Genomic DNA, 27,240 nt, shown 5'->3' with positions numbered 1-27,240 from the left:
TAAGTTATAATTATGTTTACCTTTTTTTCCCCAGCCTCATGCTCTGTACAGTATTACAGCTAGCTTTCAGGGGTCTATTCTATCTGCATCTCACTGCTTACCAATAGAGCGGGGAAACATGCTATTACTTCAGAAGTTCTAGATGGCAAAAATCTGCCTGGGTAGAAAACAAAAAAATAAATCTCACCTTCACCATAAAATACTCTCTTCAGGCAGATGCAATAGCTTTGGCAAATGTTGAGAGACTGGCACCAGTCACACATTATTGTGCAGCCATAAGTGCCCCTGCAAAGCAAAACTCTGCAGCATGGATTTCTTATTTCCCTCTCTGTTGCCATACAGTGAAACTAAACTGGTCAGAGTCCTGGTTCTTTTCACGCAATTAGAGAAGATGCAAGGGGATTAGCACACAGAATACAACTTGCTTGATCCTCCAGTCATCTCATGCCTGTTCTTATCCTAGAAATTCAGCACAGGCATGAAACGTAGCAGGACTATGGTTCTTTTATATTAATAAACTAAGAGGCTTTTAAAAAGCTATAGGAAGGTGTTTGAACTGACACACTGAGCATATTTCATACACATTTTCTAAATAATATCAATTGAAAAAACATTTTGTGAATGAGAAGGAGCAGGATTTCTTCATGCTTCATTGTTTCATGCTACTTACTTGATGTATTTCATTAACACACAGATAAGTAATGATTTTCCCCCATTTTTTCCCATCACTTTCCTGAGGGATTTAAATACTTTTTCAGTGTTGTTCCCCAGTTACATTGATGTAGCATTTGTTTTTTATTTCCTCTTTACCTACCTCTTTAACTACTCATGACTATTCAAAATAAATGTCAAAATACAGTAACAGGAGAATGCCTCGACACCTCCAGTGGCTGAATATCTGAACACAGCATATTTTTGTTGAGTTTTCCTGTAAGTCTTCACCTGCTTTTAGTAAGGTATGTTTCACAGCCTTACTACTTCCTCAATGCTTCTCTTATATGAGAAATAAAGCTCTCTAGGCTTTTATTTCAATGACAATATTTTTTACAATTTGTATTGATTTTAGATTTTTCTAGAGGTTCAAAGGCCATGTAATAATTAATTTTCTCTTGTACCGTTTCCAGCATTTACCTTGCTTTAAATGCCATAGCCTTTCACTTCTGTCCTTTGATTTCCTCGCTGCCTCTCCTCTCTACAAGCTGTAACTGACTGTGTATTTTCATGTGGTCTCCCTATCTTTTTCCACTTTCGATAACATATTTTAAACCTAATTGTAATTTTTAACAGGCCTTTTGGTTGGTGTTTTTTTTTTTTCAAAACCCACAATGACCACTTCTTGATTTTTTTAATCTTCTTTTCAGAGGAACTGCAGCCTGCTGGTTATGAAGTCTCAGCAGTCCCAAACTCTCCTTCCACGCAAAGGGATTCCAATACATCCTGTTGCAGCATGATGCTCACTGACCTCCTTAATCTACCAACTGAATTTATTGAAACATGGTGCTCCGACTTGACTGTGAACATTTATTTCATATCAGGTGGAATTCAAGGAATATTTTGATCGCTTACACATTATTCTTGTTTGCTGTCAATGAGATGTTCTGGAGCATAAGTTACTTCAGAGAGGCAATGGAACAAAAGTTTGACTTCAGGTTTAAAAGACAAGAACAAGCTGTTGTCATAAAAGATGAGTAAGAGAATGATATTACAATAAAGAGATCCCTGAATATATGTTAGTTCAATACAGATGACAGAATATGTTTTAAATACTTAAAACATGTTTGATGTGAATGTAGAAATTGCAGACTGGTAAAATTCAAAGACATAACACGTCTTGGAAAGTGAGAAATTCAAGAAGAGCTTATGACTGTATTTCTTAATATTTTATTATTTTGAAGTGAAATCTTCTACAGAATGAGCTAACTCGATGACTATTTCAGTTAATACCAGCAACTGAGACAATAACCAGCTTAGACTGGACAACATTTAACAAAACAACATTGCTCCAGGTGTTAAATGATAATGACATATATTGAAGCTTCAAACTCCCATTCAACATGCTCTTACACAGGTTTTTTAATGAGTAACTACATGTACATCAAACTTTCTCCAATATCTCATATTACAGCAACTGTACTCTGTATTTCTAAAGCACATAACTGAAGTGGCAAAAATTGAACTCGCAAAAGAAAACAGCTGGCATTAAAAACTTGTTTGAAAACTGTGCACTGTTTCTGAAACATCTTACTCAAAACCACTGTAAATACTGAAAGAATATATTATTACTGCATTATTTACTTCCAAGCCATGATTTCAGTTATAAAATTAAACCCACTTGTTACCCCCCAAAACAATGGCAAAAAATTTCTTTTCTCCCAAATCCCTATTTTCCTCCATACAAATTTGATAAGTGGTGGTAAAAGAAGAAAAGAGGAATGACTGACAGGAGGAAGACAGTGGTAGTAAGCCTGTAAGAACAAGACAAAACAAAAATAAGAAGGAAGAAGCAAAACAAATGACATCTTGTGATCCTCCTTACTATGTGAAAGGCTATTAACTATTCTACTCCTTAATACCAAAGAATATTTTACCTGAACACTTTTTGTACTAATCTTAGAGACTTGGAGTGCTCTTCTGTTAATTGTCAATGAAAGTAGAGCTTACTTCAAATGTGAAGCAAACATTATCATCAATATTCCAACAAAAGGGAGAAACATGAGAGGCAGTGACATGTTTAATTAAAAAAGAAACAAGAAAATAAAAGCCCACCCAAGAAATCAGACTTACAAACACTAAAACCATAGATGATAACAGGAAAAAAAAAAAAAGTGAACCCTTTTAAATGCAAAAGAAGCAGTGTACTTAATATGGTGTCTGGACAGTTATTAGTCAGCTCTATGGAGCAATGCTTATTACATAGTTCTCAACACTTTACAGAAGTTGGGCATTCCAGTCACTTCAGTATCACTCTACATCTAGAAATTAACAGATTGATACACTGAACAACATGAGTAATACTCAAATTTGAGGCGGTATTTGCTAAAAATACATTTCAAGGTATTTTTAACAAATGAAAGTGAGACTGCAGAACACCAATGAATATTTCTTCATGAACAAATATATGTAAACAAAACCGACTTAACTCCCTCCACAGAATGAAATACAGTAGAAAGAAAACCATTTAATTGAAGTACAAATGAACAAAAGTCTCACTCAGCAGGACATCCCATACCATTTCTGAAAGAGTATATCTCAATTGTTTTTTCAGTGAAACTGGTTTTGTCTTCTTCAGAGTCTTCAAAGGAATTGAAGTAGTGCAGAAAAAAATGAGTGACGTTTAAGCACATTTGTCTGTGTTGTGTTGTTGTCTATGTTTTCATCATGGCTGATGACGACGCTTGAAAACAGGTCAGCTGCAAGTGCATGCTGCTTTTGAACTTGTTTAGTAACTCTTCTAGTAATCTATAAAAGGAAAATAATTATAGCTTTGGGAGATTCTGTAAAGAGAACAATTACCAAAAGTTTTGGCTATTCTCTCTGTGATTTCAAGTACATTGTCTGCTTAAATGAAAGGTCTAAAATTAGATCTATTAAAATATCTGAAGAGTATAGTTATTTAGAAGTATACCAAGCATGTCAGGGTCATCTGTGGCCAGAGGAAGACTTAGAGAGATTTTATCAAGATGATAAAATTACCCTTTATATGGCTTTCCTTCCTGATAAAGATCATCATCTTCAGAGAAACACAGTTGTAAAACACATTGGCAAAAGGCCTAGTAGAGAGTGTCATAAGATACTTTTGCAAGGAAAATCCAGAAACTGCCAGGCTATATACCATCCAATATCCCTTATCAAGAGTCTGGGTTTTCTTGTGTAGTTGAAATGTGAATTTCAGTTCTAAACCTTGTTTTTAGAAGGTATTTTGTAGATTTCTCTCAAGAATCATGGTTGAAAGATCATAGGTAGGATGGATGTTCTAGGAGAAACATTAATTCACCAGCAACCATTTGTTTTTGTCCCTCACTGACAAACTATGTACAAGTCCATTTTGGAGCGTAACAATGGTTCATTTATATCTACAGAGCTGCCAAGAAGGTACTTGATGCAGTGGATAATATTCATTATAATCCACAAACTGGAGGTGTAGGAGCAATGGCATTGTTGGGCCTGTTGTAGAAAATATTTACTGTAACACAGGAGATGCATTAAGATGTTTTACAGTCTTGGCTGTGTGTTTTATTTTCTCCATATTCTAAGGAACAATATGATCTCTGAACTTTCTGCCCTATTTCAAAAACAAGTTATATAGGGTAAACATGTATCACCTGAACTTTTTGGCAGGCTGTGATTATTGAACAGCCAGTAACAGAAAAAATTACACTTTGTGTTTACAGAGCCCAAACTAGCCCAGAAACAACAACTTAAACCACAAAATCAGTATCTCCTTTCTTAGTAGGTCCTCTAGAAGGTGACAATGTCCACATTCATAATTTAGCATCACAATAATGACTGTGAGTGAACAGACATAAAGAGCTCTCAATCAGTGCACAAATGTGTTATTTTACACAAATACATGTAGATTACAATAGGGGCCTAGAACAATGACAACTGTCATGCAATGACCTGGGAAACAGAACAAGTTTTGCACTGTTTAGGGCTCAGAACTCTGAGGCAGATATAAAAATGATGCAGTTCTTGATTCTCATCTGTCTCATGAAGCTCAGATGCTTGTGACTACGTGAAAAAAATAATTCTACAGGTGTTTTGGAAAGTCTGAGTTGAAAGAACTCTCCTTACTCAAAACTGATTTTTAACTTCGACAAAGCATAAGAGCTAAGTAAGACAGAGAGATATCCTGAGACTTGTGGCTAGCAAAGAGTAGGTTCGAATAAACAGACAGAGGACATCTGGAAGAAGGCACAGCCCACAGACCACGGGGTGCACAAACCATCTCTTTATATGTCTACAAAATATTCTAAATTCTGACTGTTAAGTGCAAATTGATTTGATGCAGGAAGATACAACAAAACCAACCTCAAATTCAAACCCTCTATACTTATACTACTATACTCATTACAAATATGTCCTAGTTTTACCATACTACTCTTTATTAAGCTATGTTTGTAAAACAGACTACCAAATACTAGGTTGGATGCAGTAAAGCAGCTTGGTGATAATAATCAGAGGTGATTATAGTGGAGAAGGAAGAACCCAGAACTCCTCCTTCTGATGCTAAGAAAGAACTACTGACCCTTATTTGTTTTTAAAATGAAACAGGCCAGTTTTGAAAGTTCCCCATGTATCAGTTGGCAAAGGCCTGGACTTTGTTCTTGGCCATTCTTTTTATGGCTGCTAAATTTAGTAAGACAATACAATGGACCTCACAGAAACTACAAGATTAACAAAAAAGGCTAAAATAGACTGAAATTACAAGATAACTACAAAGCTACATTGAACTGATAAGACTAGGATGGGCAAGTAGGATACACCACAAAGCCATTGGCTACTCTATGTAATTTAATGGGCCATAAACAAGGACTTAGCTTATTCTTAACTCTGTCCAAAGAGGCTTCTGATCTGTAATTCAGAAGGGTCAAATACAGTGAAAGTTAACCCTCTTATACCAAAGCTCTCTTATAACGAGTAAAAATCAATGGTTCCAGAGACCAAAAAGGAGACAAGAAGGTGTGATGGTACTCACTTTCTGTCAGTCCCACTTGAGAGCTGAGGCAAGGCTTCCAAAGCTTGCTTAAAGCTTGATCTGCAAGGAAAAAAAAATACTCAGATTCCACTGATACAAGTCTCAGCATTCACAATTTCTCTCTATAAATCCTATGGAGAGATGCTTATTTCACCTATTCTTTTTTTTTTTTTTTCAATAAATTGACAAAATATTTATCTAAGACCTGATATTCATGTGCAAATTGAGCATAAAGTAGCATGCATTCAAGCAGGTCTCTTCACATTCCTAATGTGATGTACACCATACATCAACAGGAAATGTTAAATCAGTAGCTGGTTTAAGACTGTGCTTCACATCCTGGACTCTTAAAGAATTAACAGATAGTTGCCAGCCTGCCTTCTGCCTCAAACTACATGGTCATTGGTGCATTAAGAACAGATAAAACACTGATTTTGGCTTTCTGTGCTCAGTAGAGAGGTCATGGTACTCTCCCTTACAGAAGGGTGTCCACAAAGAGAATTACAGTAGGTTTGCATTGAGGTAATGTAGATTACAGAATTATTTAGGTTGGAAAGAACATCTGGAGATCTTCAGGTCCAACTCTGCTCTTAAAATAGAGTAAATTTCAAGGTTAGAGTAGGTTTCTGTGGGGCATTTTACAGTCAAGTTTTGAGTAACTCCAAAGATGGAGTTCCCACCCACCTCTCGAAAACAGATATGTAACAGAAGCGCAGGGAACGATGCAGGACCTGCACATAGGTTCAATCTTATCAGCAAAGATTAGTATGGTGACTTGTGGCAACTACTACTAGTGACAAATCCAGGAATATAAAGTTCTCTATGCAGCTCCAGCTTTCATGGTTCACTGTACTTTGCCCCATGATGATTAGAGACAAGTAATTTCCATTTTATCCAATCTGATCCAGTGCCAAGCAGTTTTCTTCTAGAGGCCTTCATCACTACCAGATGCTCAGGATAGGGAAGTATTTTGAAATGGAATGCAGTGACACTGTAGGATGCTATATGTGACACTATGAAGACACATTAGGCCCTCAAGCCCTGCAATGTCTCCTACAAACCGCTGATTAGGTAAGATGATGAAATTTCCATCTGCAGGGACATATAATGCCAATCCTAAAAGAAGTGTAGGTAAATAATGAATGAACCCGTCCATATCCAATTCCCAACATAATCACCTAGAAATGTCAATCAATCAATCAAAACTGCTGACAGCTATCACAGCCTGTTTTTACATGCCTTGACTGCATCAGTAACTGATACTGCTCATGTTTTTCCTTCTCCCTTTATATTAATGTGTGTCCCCCACACTACTCATCTTTGGTCTTGCACCTCAATGAGATATGATAAATAGAATCAAAGCCTTTTGAAGGTTTTAATTCTAAGAGACAGTAAAGTTGAATTTCCTTTCCCTGATTGGGTGTGTGGAGAAGAAGTAGGGTATTATATAAGGCTGTGGAGAGCCCTAATTCTCCATATCCCTATAAGGGGTCCCTGCCAGTGGTCTGGTTCTGTAACCTTTCTGAAGTATCTAGCAGGTTATTTGTTGTATGGTTTATGAGATTGCTGTGAAAAAATGGACAAAACTCAGCAACACTTGCTTCTGTTTTGTGTTAGTACAATTATCTTCAGCAGCTGTACTGCTGTTAAGAAGTTTTACTTTTTCAAGTGGCAAATACTGTCTAAAAATTCAACTAAACCCAAGAAAAATCTAATACTATACTTTGAACTGATAAAATCTTGCTAGTCATCTGTTTTTCACATATTTACCTAGATCATATATTCTATTTGAAGCAAAATTCTTAATTTACATTATGTGTTTTTGCATGTTTACCAAGGATTGAATTATGTTGAAAAACAAGATATTGCAGCACATCTTACTTGCTTTCAGGTGTTAGGTATATGGCCACGGTATCTCTCAATGCACAGATTTCAAGCTTGGCCTAAAGACAGAAATACAAATATTGAAATGATGACACAATGTCCTTTCACCAAGTGTATACCGGTATCCCACCTTTTTGAGAGGCAAATACTATTACACGCTGGAGTTGTAAGCAGCCTTGACTTTTAACAGTTTATTTCCTGTATTTTTTGTTGCCACGCTGCTACGTCAGGAGACTGCTAAAAGGAACAATGTCATGCTTTTGATTCAAGTCAAATTGTTTGCATGGTCACTATGTAGCAGTCTAAAAACACTGGTTTGTCTCCCAGTAACAAATCTTCAGTTCTTTTCTGTACTGTGACAGAAAGATAGAAGGATGCAACCTTAATTTTTTTTTTTTTTGTGATAATTAAATATAGTGAGCTTAACTTCTTACAGCAGTGCTTGGCCAGGAAGGAAGGAAACAGCAAAGTACAAAAACTTGTCAATACACATTTTATTCTGGGTTCTTCTGTTGAACTTATTTTTTTCCATCAGATGAGGAAGCAGAATGATTGTACTCTGTTTCTCGTCTGTCACCTGGTGGGCACAAATGCTTGAAGATTTACTGAAGGGTTAATGTGTCTAGGTATTGATTTTCACATTGGCAAACTATGGTGGAGAATGAACTCCAACATTAAACAAATTTCATAGATAATCCTTTAGTCTTTGAAAAGCAATTATTATCATCACAACTTTTAAATGAAGTAGAAACATTCCGCAAATGAAAATTAAGCAATTTCATTAAAAATATAAAGTGAACTTCATCAAAATTCACATTCTGTTCTTGTTCATCATAAAGTTTAATCCAGTTAGACTTTACAGTAACTGATCTATACTTAGACACAACTAACACGACGATAATCTGCCAAAACAAAACTTTCAAAAATGCAACACAGACATCTAATTCCAGTTCTAATGAAAGGCTTTCGCTTTTAGGTATTTCCCTCATTTCTCCCCTATGTAGGAAGCCAGCTAAGATTTATGCTTTTTTAGAGCCAGAACAAAATACGACATAGCCACCTACCAATTTTATATTCATAAGAAGTGCTTTTCTCACCACAGAATATTTCACCTCTTTTTGTATAGTGCTCCAAGCTCAAGCTTTTTGAGCTTTTTGAAGTCCTACACATAAGATTCTGGAGTTTTTTCTACATTTTAGGAGATAGCAGTACCACAGGGAAGTGCCACATTCTCAAGTACCACAGCCTAAATAAAACTAGCAGAAGGGTGAACCCTGCAAAACTGTTGGTCATGAGATGTGGGAATACAGAATGAGACTTGAATAAGTATTTTTTCATCAGCCTGATGAGGCTCAGCTCACTCTCACACTGCTGCTGCCTGTCAGATAGGATTTCCTATGTTTAGAGGAACAGAAAATGACCACGAGTGACAAATTTACAGTAAGGAGAGAAAATCCTTTCAATTATGGGTTTAGGCAGCAAGTCCATACAGTGGGTTTTTTTAGTCAAACAAAAGGGATATATGGGTATCTGTTGCTATTCACTGATTTGGTTTTAAACAGGGAATCCGTCTTATTTGGATGTGATCTTACTACATTAATTCTCTGTTCAATGCCATTACTACTAGCAATTGGAAAATCAGGCTAGCAACTGGATAATTATTTTCCTGTCATAATGCAAGAATGCTGCCATGTGCAGTGAAAACAGGGAGTTTGCTCTTCTTCTGTTACAGTCATAGCAATCATGGACTCAAAGAGACTTTTTTTAGAAGAGTTTTTTTTTAGGGTCCTTTAAAACTTATCCAATAGCAAGTACATCTACCAATCCAGCTGTAAATGAAGAAAGCAGTGTAAGAGAATCTGCTCAACCCATGCTACTACTAATGTAGAAATAGTGTAACAGACAAGTGACTAGATCTGCAAAGACTCACAAAATCCTACTACATATTTTCAAGATTTTTAAATGTCAAAATATCACAAAATTATTTTTTCTTTTAAAGTAATTTTTTTATGTCAGGCCAAAGACAGTATTTAATGACACTTCAAACAGATACCATTATGATGCTTTTTATCTCATAGGATACAGGTAAGCCTTTTGTGCTGTCTGACACAAAGACAACAGTGATTTATAATCAAACCCAAGAACCAGTATCCCAAAGGATATTTACCCATAAATCTAAAAGAGATTGTATACTAATCCTTTTTATTTTCTTACTTTCACTGCTACAATAAATCAAACAAATACACAGATTATACCTCTGTCTGTTATTCTCCAGTTTCTAGATTCAGATGTATGACAGTACAAAGTATTCAGGTACCTGTAAAGCTCCATTTTTGCTGAAGGATGAAACACACTGCATCAGTCGACTCAGTTCTTCTGAGACTGCTTCTACAACCCTTGACATTACTCGAGGAACTAAGTCTTTGGAAATGGTAAACACCTAATTTTTAAGAAAGAAGAATTGTGAGCACAATCCCTATATTAACAAAAATATTTTCGATAGTAACATTTCAATAATAAACATTAAACACTTTGACTGAAAGGACCCCTTCATTTCTATCAATGGACAAAAAAAATTCAAAAGCAACTAGAATATGAAGCATGTTGTCTGGTGCTTGCCCTGCACTTTGACTAATCCCCTCTATTAATAGCAAAGTTACCTCTGTGATATGTGGTAACAACAACCTTCTTGCAATGTCAAAAAGCAGCTAGACTACAAAATATGTGCTTTTGGCTGATGGATGCACGTAGTCAGGGTGGTTGTACATAAGACTGGTGTCTTGTAAATAGCACCCTTAATTCAGGGCTGTGTGACTTGCTGACACAATTACACATTCAGTCACTTTTACCCACATATTTTGCTCTTTCTTCTAGACTCCATTATTTTGGACAACTCTCAAATGTCTTAATACTCTGTGGAAGACAAAAGCATTTGAAAGGCTTTAAGAGTATGATGGTGTCAATGGATTTTCATTTAGATTCTGCCACTGCCACCATTTATTAGATCCCTGGCAAAAACATTATACTTTACTGGTTTTCCCATGGATCAAGACCATCTTTTTAACTGCTTATTTGTACAAATTTTTAAAGTGGTAATTGGAGCCTCCATTTGAGGTTCAGAGTAGCAACTGCAACACAGAAGTAAATATTAAATCTATGCATGGTGGAAAGCATGAAGAAACCATTCTTTCTTTAAGGGGGCTTTAAGGAAGCGAGAAATTGTTGGTGAATGAAAAAAAAAAAGGTATGATTTTTTTGAACAGAACTGGGGAAAATGCAGGCCAAGAAGCTGGAATATAGGAGGAAGTGAGATTATAGGTTAGACACACCAAACTTGTGTGAAAACTAAAAGGTGATGATAAAGCTGCATTAAAACTTCACACGGCTGGGAGATGAGATGACGCAACAGACTGAAGATGAGTGCAAGAAGGAAAATGAACTGCATGAAGTTTTGAAACGCTTTCCTGATTTTTGCTTTAAAACGGTCTAAAGAATTAAGTAGTGGAATGATTTTTTTTACTAGAATACCTTTTCTTTACGCAAAGTTTAGACCTCATGTCTGACAAGGAAATGTAATTGACAGAAGATATTAATACAGATGTGTAAAAATAAATGAAAGGGGGGAAAAAAAAGAAAGCAAGATTCCTACACAGTTTTCATGGATTAAGTAGCGCATCAGGGATCCTATAAGGCTGTCTGTTCCAAATGGTAGGTCTATCTGTACCATAGGCCAAGTACAAAGACCAAATATATGTCACCTATCAGCTGTTACCAACACACAGGCTGTTTTCCCTTTTGGATCAAAACAGTTACATAAGTGATATACTTAGCTGTACAGTAAGAAAAAAACCAACCAGTAATGATCTGGAAGGGTGTCATCGTATTCAGCACCAAACATTGCTGAGCAATTCAACACAAACCTACCAGGAATGTGCCCAAAGATCTTCTACTGAGAAGAGAGTATTTGTGCCTGTAACGAGCACTCTTGAAGTTACTTTACAGAATCCAGGAAAAATAATTCTCAGCAAGGGTGAATCATCACAAATTTGCAATAAGAAGCCCTTATTTTGATTTCAGCTAAATTTAAATTCAAAAGTAGAGAAACAATTTTCTTTCCACTTCAGTCCATGCACACTGTTCATCTGATGGTTAATTTTTGCTGTTTCAAACTACAGAAACTTGTAGCCTTGCTAACTAAACGTAAACCTGACCCAGCTTACAGATTTTCACCAGTGGAAATGGGAGTTTCATCTTGACACATGTTTTTGTATTTCTGTAATATTTCACATCCAGAAATTTGTGAAGCAATTCTATTTGGGCCAGAATCAGTATCAGTCTCAATGAAGAGAGCAAGGCAGTGCACCTTTCTGCTGCAGCATTTTAACAAGTAAGCATGTTTACAAGATTAGCTCAATAAATCACTAATGCCTTTGAATATTTTAAAACAGAACCTCTAATTTTCATTTTAATTAATTTCCACTACATTGAAAGACAACATTAAAAGTAAGTATCATGTTGGGATATGTTTTTGGTGTTGCTTATTCCTTCATTTGGAAGAATTTTTAAAATCAGAGATACTGCTGTGAAAGTGCTTCTGCTATATTTTAACACTGAAATTGTATCAAAAATACTGCAAATCATATTTGAAGTTCCTGAAAATATTTTAATTTATTTGAATCCTTGTAATTTAGGAAGAAATAAAATAAGCAAAAGCCTCAAGTGGATCTCATCAGATTTTAATTACACGGAAAAGGTAGAGCAGTTATACCTTTTAAAAGGCAATGGTGATATTACTACCAATGCTTTTACCAGGAACAGCAGTAATCTGGTAACACTTGATAATTAAAAGGAAGGAGTATGTAAAATAAGGCTCTAATTTAAAGTACCATAGAAAATACCTGCATATTATCACAAAAGGCTAAGTAACTGCAGCTCCTCCAAGCTTATTATGTTAAAAATAGTATTTTAATATGCACTCCTATCCTAAGCCATTACTTAAGTATTTCAAACACTATTTGTGCTATACAGACACTATTAAAATTTCTGGTTTTTGTTTCCTATTTTCATCATATGTACAAGACTAACATATATTGGCTTTTCACTCTGAGTGGCATATGTTGAATGTTTCTTTCAAGGTGAAACGTAAGTTCATTCACATATGTTGTGGAAAATAAAGTTAATCAGAGAACGTGAGCATCATAACTATCTATACCTCTATATCTATATATTAATCTGCATGAAATGGGAAGAATTACCTCTAGAATTTGGCTTTTCTCTTTATCAGATAGTGGAAACAAAAAAGGTGTAATGGAGTATTAGTGAGGATAAACAGGAACTGCTCATCTCCTCCTGCTCGTAAAAAAGTTAGCAGTTGCATAACTGTTTGGCTAAACCTAATGCAAAACACTTATACCTATAATGAAGACACTTCAACAGAAGGGTGAAAAACTCTAGTTTTTAAACCCTGGTTTTAAAGCCAGGATTTACCATGAAAAGTATGCTGAAATCAAATGAATGTAAGCATGAAGCAATCTGACGTTTTTCCTCACCTCTGCATGCACAGCAATGATATTCACTAATGCTTCTTTCAAATAGTTTCTGACACCTGAAACAAAACAAACAAAAGAATTGATTACTTTCATTCTGTTGTCTCAACAACACCATAACATTCTACTGTTCAATACTGTACTTTTTATTTTCAATTTTTACTACCACTTTTGCAATCAGAGGCAGAAAGAGAAAGTTCCATAGCCACACCACCAGTCTATTTCCTTTTTCAAATCAAATGGAGAAAGGCACATTTCCGTACAGCAAAAGGTTAAAAAAACCAGTAGGTTCCTGTTTCAGTATTCTTCTCTGGCAACCTAGTTCACCAAAAGTGCAATTTAATAAAAACCTAGCATTATTAAAAAATATGTTCTGGATGTGTTGGTAGAATACACACACCGTGGCACAGATTAGTAAATTCTAACGAACAGAGAAGACAAGAGATTTTGTTTGTATAACAGTCTTCAAGAAGATCTCACTGCTTTATCAGCTTCTCTATCTGTAAATTATGATTATAGACAGAAATAGCAAGGACTCTTGTTTCTCTGAAAGTGGTTCAGAAGATATTACTCATGGCAGTTTATAGGAGATGTCATGCCTTAGTAGAAATTTCCTTTTGGGGAGGGTGGAGAAGTCAAATAAGCATTTTATTTGCCAAGCATACGAAATGCTTGTCAATTTATACTAAAAAGTAAATTCCAAACAGAACAACATCTAGCAGAGTGTGCTTTAATTAGGACAGGTTCTTAGTCCCCCTATGCTGCTGTAATTCTGGAGTAACTTTCCAGACCTGTACTCCAGTTGTCTAAGATCTACAGTAGGTTTTTCTGGCTACTTCACTTTGTAGGTAAAGGAAAATTAGAAAGCATTAAACTCAATAAAGTATGTATAAATGCTGGAAGTGCAAACAAAGTAATGAGAAAGGGACAGTGATCCACATGACCTCAACTTCTGATTTTGATTACTCTAGCAGGAATCAGAGAAAGTGCAATGACCCCATCACTCCCTTCAATACACTCAATCGGCAGTAAAATATCAGAATCGTGGACAAATACTGTTGAGACCACACAGCTCAGAGATCACAGTGTGATTAAGTCTGCTGCTATAAAAATTACAAAGTGAACCTTTAATCAGTTCATCTTACTTGCTCCACCTTTCCTCAGATAACACCGATGCAGCAACTTAATCCTGCTATGAAAAACAGCTTAAAAGGAGTTACCAGAGATCATTAGAATGAGTTATTCTGTGGGAGAATAGAGCATTGTCTCACAAGTGCCATCTCAGTCATGCTCATTTTTTTAATGATTGGTCCCACAACTTGCCTCAAGATCTAAAAAGGTGATGCTTTCTCTTTCTTACTTAGACAATTACAGACAAACATTTTATAAGAGTAGGACACAAGGACAACAGGACCCTCTTGCATGAGCTACAAACACTTTCATTGCTTGCATCTCTGACCTGCGATGTGATGCAGCCTGGGGGCAAGGTTGGATGGTGCTTCCTGGAGGGCATTACGGATCTGGAAGCAAGGGTGCTTGGGGCAAAGTGGAGGGAGAGACGTTGAACAGTGGCTCTTGTTTCAACGTGCAGTCAGGGCGTATCTGAGCTCTGCACCCAGGCCTGTGTACCAAGGCAGTGTCTGTTTCAAAAGTTCATAGTGAAGAGGCCAGCGTCAAAGACAACTTTACTGCTCTCACTAAAAGCAGTTTGCTCTCTGAACACACAAAAGAATTAAGATCTTTTTAGAATAAATGTTCTACTTTCACTCTGGAAGAGTTGCAAATAAATGAAAAAGGTAAAGAAAAATATAGGCCTTTCCCCATATGTTCCAAAACATCTCTAGTGCCTTTTCTCGTTATCTTTATTATTTTCCTTGAAAAATCTCAGTCTTTTTTTTTCCATTTATATTAACCCACCGACAAGTATACTTGGTTGAAAACTTAAAATTTCTTTTTATCTTTTTACAGCAAGCAGTACTAGAATTTTTATGAAACGGACTTTTTTGCTGCCACCCCGTAACCCTGCAAAACAAAGCAAGAAAGTTACACACCAATACTTGAACCACACCAAAAGATCACAGGTATACGTGGAAATGCAACACTCCCTTCCTTTTTCCTCTTCTACTTTTATCCTTATTTTACTTCACTCTGCCACAGTTTAAATCCTCTGCAGGGCAAAATTTGTATCATATTCCAGAAGCAAATACAACTTGACCAGACACTGAACGATGGTATGCAAATCACATCAAGAGGCAGAGGGTGAATTTGGGAGCTGGTTTTCAGTTAATCTCAGGGTGTAAAGCATTGCTTTTGGTCTGCAAACCTATGCGGTATTCAGCTTTTGGCTGCCTACCAGCCTCATGTCATGTTGTGACAGTAGGATCTTTCATGTGGAAACAGTGATTTTACTTTTGCACAAATGTCACACAAGATTAAGATTTTCATGGTGTCTCTTCTCTATGAATCCCTGAGCACTGCCATAGCATGTTCCTTAGTCAACCAAAATTTCATTTGTGAACTAAGCAGCATCACTTTGTCCCAACTGACTGTTTCTCAATAAAGCATCTCAGTCAAACCCTGCTATGCTGGGGAGACCCAGAGAGGGGCCTGCTACATCAGAGTAGGGCACGCGTGTCTCCTGCAGAGAGGTAGCCAGCAGACTGAGCTGGGAAGAAGTGTTATCAAGGAGGTGAGTAAAAAGTTGGAATGGAAAAAGACCGAAGTGGGTGGGTTGTGTAAGAGGGTGATGTGGTTCCAAGGAAGAATGCTCATTTCCCACCCATCCCACCTAAACTCCCAAGGCAGTGTGCCTCTTCTCATGCATTCATGCAACTTGGCTCAGGATAGGAGCTGCTAATTCTGTCTGCTGCTGTGAGTACCTAAATTAAACAACTTTTGACTGTGCTAGAAGCTGCCTATCAACTATGTCTGGGGAAACCTTCCATAACATGCTTCTCAAAGAGTTAGTCACTGAGTTGCCGTAACTAAGTACTGTCAGTTTTTGAAAGCATGAAATACTAATGTCAGCGACATTAGCTCCAGGGGTTGAACACCATTGCCTGGTGGTTCATAGCTAAGATGAAATGGTTATTTATGTCTTCTAACTGAAGAGCTTAGAATGAATTGACTACATGGAATTGAGATGGAACCTATAGTGAAAATGGAGTAGGTTAGTGTTGCATATTGCTAGCCTATCCCAGCTGTATGACAAAACTGTTAACTTAAACCTCAGTGAAAGGGCATAAGCGGACATATTTTATCTTCCACCCTTGTAATGCACACAAGGACAAATGGGTGAACTGAGAGCTTAAAGGAGATTATTTCTTGCAATACCAGTAGCACTAATTAGGTGTTCCTGACCTTTCATAGCAGGTTCAGTCACACTATGACTGTAGGATCAGGGGGCTCAGCACCAACACACGTATTTCCTCAGTTTCTTAAACAGGTTCTGTGGATAATTCAGCACAAACTGTGCTAAGCTAAGCAGCTTAGAGACAGTCCATGTGTATGAAACTGTAGCTGCCTTAGCTGCAGCATCTACTAACCTGAAAGACCTTGTCTTAGCAAGCTAAACAAACCAAAGATGGAAAGAAGATGCAAGTGCACTCCAAAAATGCCAGTTAATGGAACCAGACAGGGAAAGAAGGGAGCACTATCTAAGGAGAAGAACAATACAGCACAAGAAAGAATGGAAGTTATAAATTAACTGACCATCAGTAAATTTAGACTGGAAATTGTAGGTCACTGTGTAACAGGTTTGTTCGAACTATGCTATGAAATATGTGGTTTTGTGACAACCATTGCTGCAGGGAGTCAGTTTCCTACCATGAAAAGAACATAAGTAAAAAGGGTATTTCACCCCAGTTCTTCTTTTTGTCTTATTTGTGAAGGACTTTAATTTTTGGATGTGGAGACAAAGCCAAACATATCTGAATGTCAGGACCTGCAGGCATAGTTAATAACTGTACTATATTTTGAAAAATTACAATTAAGAAATATCCAATGTCTGATTTATATCACTGCACTGTTTGTGGCAGGCTTTGTTGAAGCAAAGTATTACTTTTCTGGAGTATGATTCACTGGAAATACAAGCAGCAGCATCCAACTGTGAATTTGTTGTGAAATTCATTTCAAAATGAAAAAATTCTGTCTAGAATAGAATTTTTGTGCAGCTTTCTCTACAACTGTTCAGCAGCCCACGCAATTACAGTTTTTGGGACACCATGCTGCCAGTCCTATTATATAGCACTGAAAGCTAATGCACCATATAACTGTAGGTTGCAACTATTAGGCTAATCAAGTGAAACATAACATTCTTAAGTCTAAAATACCTCTTATTTAGCATATTGAAGCACAAATACAATGCCTTTCCATAGCTTCTGACAGAAATGTGTTAAAGAAAGTCCCAACAAGCCCATGCAATTTCTCTGAGGAAAATGTTGTTATTCTGTTACAGCATAAATGCGTTCCACTCCCACTCTATTCTGCATACCAAAGACTGACTGACTGGAATTCTCGTTGCCACTAAGAAAGTCCCAGTATTGCTCTAAAGAAAAATGGATAGGAAGACTTAAGACATAAAAATGAAGGACAATTTCAGCCATCAACTATCACAATGGCTGACAGAAGCTTTAAAATAGCATCTTCCAATTTTGGACCCTCCACCGTACTTTTTAATGGAGAAACACCTAACTATATTGTCCATTAATCTCCAGTTTACAGCACCTATTTATTCTTTTTTTTTTTTTTTTTTTTTTTACAACTGAAATGTGTAAGTTAGTCTACATTTACATGCAATTTTAGCAACTCCATAAAGCTGTAGCAAGGATGACTGTTGTGAACTATGGGAAAAGCAGAAGGGAAAAAAGATTTGTGGTTCCGAGGAGTAACAGAAACCAAGCTTTTAGCTTGCCAATACAGGAGTCATTCAGGAGATCTTCAGATAGCGTAGTACTACCAGTTGCCCCACTTGTAGTTCTCAGAGATATGTTCCCCCCAAGTACTTATATGAGTGTCACACTATGAAACTTCCAAAGTGACTGAATAAGCATGCAAGAGCAGGAACTCCAATCCCACATGTGTAATTCTAAAACACAGGCTACAAAAACCTGCATGCACAAATAGAGCTAAGCTTGCAGACAGTAAAACTGAACTCATTAGGCTGCTTTTTCTGTGCCATTAGCAAACACAGGTCTTCCAATGTTCCCAGTCCTTCTACAGTAACTTGATAGAGAGATGATATGAAATTCAAACATTTTTAAGCCTTCTGCAGACACAAGAGTTCAAAGAATGAGCTGAAGTTCACCTAGGACAACTGCAACACACAGGAAATTTTAACCCAGGCAGCCTCGGTTTGATGCACTTTAACTCTTGTGAGACTGGAACCTCATTTGAGCCTGGGAAGGGAACCTTGCTGCTGTCTCTCACTGAACGAGTCCTTCAGCTTACATGGTGTGCAAAAGGGAGGAGGGGAAGATAAATGCATAGAACTGTTTGGAAAAGCAGGTGATGTCAGCAGGTACCTCTGCTTACTGGCAGTAAACCAGACATGAGGATGAGAGGCTGTGAAGGGTCAAAAGAAAAAAGTTCTGAGGCAAATTTAGTCAAATAGAAATCAGGCATGAATATTAAAAGCTACTGCTCTTGTCTGGAGGAGCTAGAAAAGCCATCCACAAGAAGTTTTACAGTTTGACAGTTGACACTCAATTTTTTTTTTTTAATAAAGCAAGGAAGACTGAATGGTTCTTAATCTATTGACCGAGCTAACAATCCTGTTTCAAGACTGACTTATTAGAAACCTAACCTCTGAGGGACTGAAACAGAAATGAATGTTGAATAGGCACAGAGCCACCAATTTAGGGAACAACTGAGAGCATTCTGGCCTCTGCAGGAGGTCAGTGCTTAACTGGGCAAGCAATTGCTGCTGGTGGTAGCAATGTTTCTTAGTCCTTCTGAAAAGAGAGTACTAAATTTGTTGGCCTTGAGGCTTGAACATGACTTGGTAGAGCTAGGAAAATTGATGCCTGGGAGTCTGAAATTTTGAATTTTAAAACGCATCCAATTGCATGAGGTATTTTTTACAATTTATTGTTCTGTTTGGTGGGTTATGCCAGTAACAGTCAACCAGTCTGAAACATCTTTTTTTCCTGATTATTTTTTAATAAAAACTTTCCTGAAAAAATAATAACAAACAGAAATTGATGATCCAAAGATATTAATATTTTTCATACTTAGCTGCAGAATACCAATACTTGCCTGCTCCTGGACATTTCAGTTGCTATGTTGATAGTAAATTTAGAGGAGGGCAAATGGGAAAAAAAAATATTTCACCTGCTCTGTTCTAAGGAAGGCACTGTTTTTTAAATTTTTTTTTTACATATTCTTTAGTTACATTACATCCTATTGCAAGATTTACCTGAATCAATATTGGAAATGTTAATCTCCAACCTTCAGATACATCATACCAAACATTACAGCAAATCACACACAAAGTGTTTTGAACTGTGTCAGTTAAGCTCCTGCAGCTCTTCTGTAAGTTTTTAATCTGCTATATGAAACTGCTGGAAAAAAAAGCTGCACACAACTACTGCAAGTCGTTAATCAGTGCTGTGTAGTGCACATTAAAAAAGAAACTAATGAATGGTATCCACAAAGCCATGTAACTTCTTTAAACAGGCTGATTTTAACTGTTAAGTTTCCTCTAGGTTCTGGCTGCACCACAGCTGCAATAGCAATATTTAATACCTGATTTAACTACAATTATCCTAGCACAGTTTCCAGAGTGGTCAAAACACTTTTCCTCCTTATGGTCACAACATTTTTTTCCTCCTTGCAACTCCTGTTCCCCAAGCAGTACTACAAGGCTTGCAGGATACAAATAATCATCTTCCATCCCACAGGGTATGTTTGCAGCTCTTGAAAAGGCAGACTGTGCTCTACAACACACCAAGTGAGCACTGTCCTGCCCTGTGCAGTCTACTCAGGAATATCAAGCTTAGATGGATGCCTCTTGACAAACCAAGCTGCCCAACACATGCCACAGAATTTCACTTTTCCATCTAACCTAAACAATAACTTCAGTCTAATATCAAGTAATCTCTTTCCGAAAACTAAAAATATAAACAGGTAAGGCAGAATGGGTAGGAGGGGGAAGAGGTACTACGGAGTAAAAACATTGTCTGAGGTCATATCAGGTCATCAGAGCTGTCAGCATTGTCTCCATCTGAAATGAACACCGCAGTATTTTTATTTTTAGGATGCAGCATTCCAAATGAACATGACATATAATGTACCTCACATATAAAACATTTCAGAGACTTGGCTACCAAACTGTGAGTTATTGATAGCAAAAACCAGTTTCAATTATGTTGATATTGTGAAGGTATTTGAAATAATCTTATTACTTGATTTTTTCAAAGCACTTAACTTGGATTTGAAAAAAAATATACAAGAAATTTGGATTTAGAATTAAGCACCCAGGATGACATGAAAAAGGGTGACACCTGCTAACCATGAGGACCAACAGCACACCCAAGGTTACATTAAATGCATTTGAATAAAGGTGTTGGCCCCCAAAACTATTCAGAAATTTAACATTCATAATCAGGGAAAGTTTAATGTGACTGACAGTCTGTTTAATTTTTTATGTTTCCAGAACAACAAACTGTATGTGCCTCACTAGAAAATGCCCTAAATTATTTAATGTTTCTGGAAAATTATTTTAAAAGTTAGCTACTATTTGCAATTACTATAGTAAAAGCAATACCTAATTTAGAAAAGTAGTCTTAATTGCCACAAAGCCTATACCCTTCAGGATAGTCCTCTAACTGTGGAATAGACAGAAACCTAACCTGTTTGCAGACATGAGCCCTCCATGAACTACAGCACTGGTACATGGGTATGTCATGCTATTTTACTGAAGTGTCCCCACCCACACAGTGATATCATCTAACATGACACCCCACAGATGTTAAAAAAAAAATATAAAAAAAAGTAGAGATGTGATTTGGAATTTCCCCATGGACATAACAAAGCAGCTCACCTCTGCTCTTTACAACAGCACACAGGTTTCTCCCTTCAAAGACAGTTGATAGGAAATCAGCTTCAGATAACAGTACTACCAGTGGCCTGTTTTCCAAATTAAGGTAGCTAGGCAAGCCTGTTTGTTTCTTCCCAATTACCAAAAATGTATTTGCTGTCATGCTTTGTTGTTTGCCTTGGATAAAAACATTTTTTGAAAATTGTTTGTAGGATGCTAAGAGTAGAACGCTTATATCTGGCAGCAGATCTGAAAATAGAGGAGCTCCACAAGGTCATAAACTTTACCACCATGTAAGTGGCTTCATTTATTATATTCCCTCCTCATTTTGACTCACAAATAATTTTGAAATTGATTTAAAATAAGCTAATAATTAGTAGCTGTCAAAAATCAAATAAGAAGTGCAAATAATAGCTTTCATTTACTTATTGATTCTGCTTTATCCAAGGAAATATAGACACCACCTCTGAGAAAATTAAATGGCCATTATCATGTTCAGCAAATTCCTTTCTTCATTATTTTTACAACATTCATACATGATTATACTACATATTTTTAAAAATATGTGCATAGTACATTAACAAATAAATACAGCCTCATGCAAGAAAAGGGAAAGTTGGAGGAAAGTAATTATTTAAAACCAGTCTAGAACAAGCATTCACAAATTTTTATGGATCTATATGATACACCTGAGCCAGCTTAAATGTCATATAACTGCTCCATTGTTATTGAAGCGGAAAAACCCACTTAAAAATAGGGACTCCAGAACCTCATTTGAATTTAACCAAGAATGTAAAATTTCTCACTAGGCCACTTCCTGCTATTGCTGGAAACATTCCTCCTTTAAACGGAGATGGATTTCAAGGTACTGTACTTAATGTTGTTTTGAAAGTACATTAAGAAGAAAATGTGAACGTGTAGGCAAACTGGAAACTCTCTGGAGAGATTACCCACTTATTTAACCACATTTCCTGTTTTTTAACCCATTTGTCCTAAGTCAGTCCTTAGACTACTGACAAAAATAGATATAAGTGTGCTATAAATAGGTCATTAGCAGGTCTTTCTCAGTAAAACTGAAAATGTTTTGATAAATCTATTGTTCTTACTAGCTCCATACTAATTAAACTGTGAATCAGATTAATGTTTTCTTGAAATTTTAATCTGCATAGCTCACAGTAATTATAAATATACAGTGTCTTAGGAATCTGAGAAGTCATCCCAGAAATTAACAGTGACCTAAAAAATAGCTACCAATAATTGAAATTTAATAAAGTTACTGGCAATCCGTGTGGCCAAGTGCTTTTAGAAAGCACAGTTCTGAAACAAGGCAGGACACAGACTGAAGATTTGTTGAGAATCAGAACCTTCCTAAATATTTTGAGACCTGAAGGCCAAAGCACTACATCTTTGAAATAGTTGCCTTGCACTTATTTTCAGCCATGACACTATGTTGATCTAACACAGTGAATGTCATTTGAAGAACCTGACATAAGTAGCCCCAAAACTACCTTCTAAAAATATAAAAAATGAAGGCTTTCAAGACTTAAGTTATCTGTAGCTTTTGAGCTATTTTAATTCAAGCAATAGAAATTATGTCATGATGTTCAAAGAACCTGAAAGTTCCTGTGTTTCAGCTGCCTTGGAGAAGCACCAGCTCTAAAGACTGCCAATACTGTGATTAATACCTTTGTCTACGCATGAATTTCAATATACAAGAGGAAAACAAGAGAATAATACTGGTTCTGTGCCCTTTTGCATAGGCCAAACTAAGACATCTTTAAAATAGAAGCTGCTGAGGCTGTTCTGAACTTTCTGTGACTCCATTCAAACCACAGAATGATCTGAGGGACAGTTGAAGAGGTCTAGGCAATACTGCTGCTTTCTGTTCCTTAACACACACATTAAACTGCTTCCTGGATAGAACACAATTTGCTTTATTATTAAGAAGAAAAGGAGTAAAATCTGTAATGGCAAAAGACTACAAGAAGAAATGTGAAGCCCAAAAGTGCTTCACTTGGGAAGGAGAGATGTTTGGTAGCATCAAATACTTAGAAGAGGTGCAGGTAGCTGAAGGCCAGTCTGATATGTACACATGTTCTCAGTTGGGGGGTGGTGTTAAGAGATGGATTTACTTTCATTTCTTCCATCAAACACAGTAACAAAGCATAAAGGGCATTTTACCAATCCAGACTGGAAGGTCATGAGCAAAGGATGCTGCATATCACTCTTAGAACTGAACCATAAAGACTCTCAAATTACTCACACTATCACAGAATCAGCCAAATTTCAATATGTTAATTTGGTAACAAGAAAGGTAAATGATGAAAGAAAAGCAAACAGAAGAACCTCAAAACCATTTAACCCCAAATTCCCAATACACTAACGTAAAAAAAAATACATACTTCAGAGCTTACAGACACTTAATCTAAGCATGCACAGTTATCAGCTCACCCAAATCACCTCTTGTAAACAAATGCATCAATGACCCTTAAATGAGTCCAGTATTTGAGATACATGACCCACAGGAACTTGTCTTTTTGTTGTTGCCATATAAGTACTAGCAACATTGTCTGGCAGAGTTACAGCCATTACACAGTATTCTACCCGCAGTTGGCCCACCCATGTGTGGCTGTAACCCATAAACTCAGCCTTGTGACAGAACAAGAATACAAACTTCACAGCCAACAGTGTACTGCCCTACAGATTTAGTATCACTTAAAAGTATCCCAGCATTTCTGCTTCAGCATTAACAGTGTTAGGGCTATTGACTTTTTTTTTTGGTGCTTGTTGTTGTTTGGCTTTTTGTTTTTGTTGTTGTTTGGTTTTTTGTTGTTGTTGAATTAAAGTGGCTAGAAGTTTGACTTAAGGGGAAACCCAAGCATACAAATTAATTACACCTATCAAATATTAAAGTAGGTGATTTGAGATAGATGAAAAAAAAATTGCACAAGAAAAGCCATTTAACCCAACATAACATCCACACCAAACCCATTTTTCCTCCTGAGTGGAAAAAAATAGGTTCTGAAGAAGGAAATTTATGTGTGAGACTCTTCGATGTAACAAACCTCCTTCCTGACGTGAAAATTAATACATCTAAGGATGACTCAGTATTAACCAAACTTTTTCTACCACCAATCCATTAGCTGTAGGATGCTGCTTCATTTTTGACAAGATAAATTTTTAACAAATTTCCTCCCTCTGCCTTCTTAATTTTCAGCACATAATAGTCACAGCATTATGTATGTAAGTTCTATTATCATTAGATTTCCACTGTAAGAGTAATTTTAATGCTGAACGATTTTTTTTGGAAAAAGCAGAAACTGTTAATAGTCAACACGTAAGGTGATAAAAACAGGGCTCAGATCCCTGGTATGACCGGGTTCTCACCAATTTTAGCAGTTTGTAATACGATACAGTGATCCTTCAGTATGCATTCAGGAAATGTGGTAGAGTGGGAACTTAACAGCTCTTTTTTGGGCACAGAACATTCTTAAGTTCCCAAAGTCTGCGAGTAAGAGAAACACTGTGGCAAGACAAATACTGCATATAAGAGGGAACAGACTACTTAGTGTAATATACTTACTTTATATAAATATTTGATATATATTGGACATATTTTCAAAAAGCCACATGCATCAACAGTTTTCTCATTAAATGAGACCATGTTGACCAGGAAACTGCTCTGCTACTTAAAAGCTTTAATTTTTTTTTTTTTTCAGATTTGAGAAAAATTGAGAAACCGTGCAACAGACCAGCTGGTGGGTGGTGGACAACTGAACAGTGTCATCATCACCATCTTATAAAGCTGGTACCTACATTCTTCTGAAGCCTGGCACTCATCTTGTTTCCAGTACTGTAACCTGTTTGTTATTTATTGTCCAAATTCTTCACATGTGAGGCTCTTAAGAAAAAAAAACCCAGTTGTAACCCTTGGCAACTTTGACATAGACTTCCAAAAGCCTGAATGTGATAACTCATTGTGTTTAGTTGTCCTTGCCACTCCCAGACACCTCTCTCATTTTACAGAAGTGTGGTCACACGTCCAGTGGTGTCAGTGGGGATCAAAGTCAGCAACATAGACTAACCTTCAGACTCCCCCCAGATATCCTCATACAGGAGGATTTATGTAATGGTAAGAAATGTCAGTTTAAAAAGGTGTGTTTCACAGATAAAAGAGCATAGCTATATGCACCATAAAGATACAGGATGAACAATTCAATGGGAAAAGTAAGTCACTTTTTTAATTGTAAGGTATACTAAAAATCAACATCTCTATCAAAACTGAGAACAGTTGAATCCAAAAATCTCAAGCAGTATTTCCTTTCATTAACACAAACCAAGCATGGTCTGCAAGAATATTAATTTATTTCTTTCAAACACATCATTTTTAAGGCACCCTGAAGGTGTCCTTTCAGAATTTTATAAAACCTAAAATTATTAAAACCTTTCAAAACACAGACTCACTCAGGAAACTGTATGTTCTTCTCATAATTCCTGAAGTCACTGGTGCTTTAATAATAGCCTGTCAAATGCAAAATGACAGCAATTTCATATACGAAGAATGGGCTTAGAGATATACTGTGTTTATGAATTTACTTAGGTTGTCACTCAAACATTATTATTATAAGAAATGAGAAAACTGAAGTCAACCAATCTAAAAGAGACTAATTTCACAAATAAAGTATTTGGAAAACAATACAGACACTAATAATTTTAGTGTCCAGTTTTGGTCTGTGTCTGTCCAGCCTTCAAGCTACAGGAAAAAATCTCAGTCACCGGTGAAACACATCATGCACTTTTTACAGTGACTTAGGACAGATATACTTGGGTAAGCAAAAGGCAAACATGACAAGAGGAAGAGACTATGGACCTTTTAATTTTTTTTTTTTTTTAAAGTAAAAAAATTCAAAAGTAGTGCTTTGAGCAAAAAGATTATGAGCAGCATTAAGATACAAAATTTTGATGGTTTTTACAGTAAAGTTTTGTTAGTAGCATTAACTTTTTTTTTTTAAAGTTGCTATTTCTACTGGCTTATACGAATGTAGAATGACAAGAAGCACACAGCACATGAATAATATAAAAAGCCCAATACTTTTGGAACCTAATTCTGTAAAGATCTCTGCATGTTTTTAACTCAAAAAATGCAAGCAGTCACTACACTGAAAGAAACAACAAAACTGGTTCTTAATATTTGTACATATTTTCTTCCAAATTGCTTTGTGTATACATGGGATTTTTTTATTTGTCCTTAATAATTAAATTTAACAAATTGCCAACCAAATCAAACCCAGGGTATTAACTTACAAGCAACCGCTAACAGGTAGCAGTATTTTGTAGGTACAGTGGAACTACTGAGTCATGGGAAAAAGCTGACCAAAGAAAGGGACCTTGGTTACAGATCCAGTGGATTCTTTGAAGACACAGTAGGAGGTTGTGCTCTGCTTCATTTCACCAAATTCTCAAATTTGAACTATACAGTAAAATCTAGTTATTGTTTATATTTTTTCTTCTGCAGATGTGGCAACTTGGAATCACCTTGAAGAGGCAGTCATAATTTTGTCCTTCAGACAGTCCTTATTTCTACCAATGTACATATTTAAAACTGCAACATGTACTGCAGTCAAATGCATGTAGATCAGCATATCAAGAGCATACCTTAAATTTATGGAAAAAATGCCATAAATTCAATTTCATGTTTAATTTTATTTTTCTGTTTAAATACCCAGTGAGCTGGAACCAGGTAACAGCAGCTTTTAGAGATGTTACTGCAGTACAAAAGAAAACAAAGGTATTAAATGGCTTCTGTTGCCAGACTCTTAAAAAAAAAAAAATATATATCTAATATATATGTTTTTTTTTTTTGCGGGGGGGGGGCTGATTCCAACAGGATGAAGTTCAACAAGGCCAAATGCCAGGTCCTGCACTTTGGCCACAACAACCCCCTGCAGCGCTACAGGCTGGGCACAGAGTGGCTGGAGAGCAGCCAGGCAGAAAAGGACCTGGGAGTTTGGATTGACAGGAGGCTGAACATGAGCCAGCAGTGTGCCCAGGTGGCCAAGAAGGCCAATGGCATC

General features: G+C 36.6%; 1 protein-coding gene across 4 annotated transcripts in view; it reads right to left on the bottom strand.

Moving 5' to 3' along the window:
* Nucleotides 1–1,865: 1,865 nt before the first annotated feature.
* The window catches only part of EXOC2 (exocyst complex component 2), a 200,884-nt gene continuing 175,509 nt past the window's right edge, over nucleotides 1,866–27,240 (bottom strand). For all 4 annotated transcript variants that reach the window (XM_050339748.1, XM_050339660.1, XM_050339835.1 and 1 more), the window contains 5 exons: nucleotides 13,132–13,187; nucleotides 9,900–10,022; nucleotides 7,580–7,641; nucleotides 5,699–5,758; nucleotides 1,866–3,459 (listed from right to left, as the gene is read on the bottom strand). In XM_050339748.1, the coding sequence (XP_050195705.1) occupies nucleotides 3,366–3,459; nucleotides 5,699–5,758; nucleotides 7,580–7,641; nucleotides 9,900–10,022; nucleotides 13,132–13,187 (395 nt within the window). In that variant the 3' untranslated portion in view covers nucleotides 1,866–3,365. The remainder of the gene's footprint in view (nucleotides 3,460–5,698; nucleotides 5,759–7,579; nucleotides 7,642–9,899; nucleotides 10,023–13,131; nucleotides 13,188–27,240) is intronic.

This window comes from Myiozetetes cayanensis, unplaced genomic scaffold, assembly GCF_022539395.1.
Source record: "Myiozetetes cayanensis isolate MyiCay16 unplaced genomic scaffold, myiCay2020 scf1, whole genome shotgun sequence".
Classification (NCBI taxonomy): domain Eukaryota; kingdom Metazoa; phylum Chordata; class Aves; order Passeriformes; family Tyrannidae; genus Myiozetetes; species Myiozetetes cayanensis.
Note: the sequence above shows the minus strand (reverse complement) of the source record. Positions and strands in the feature narration are given on the sequence as shown.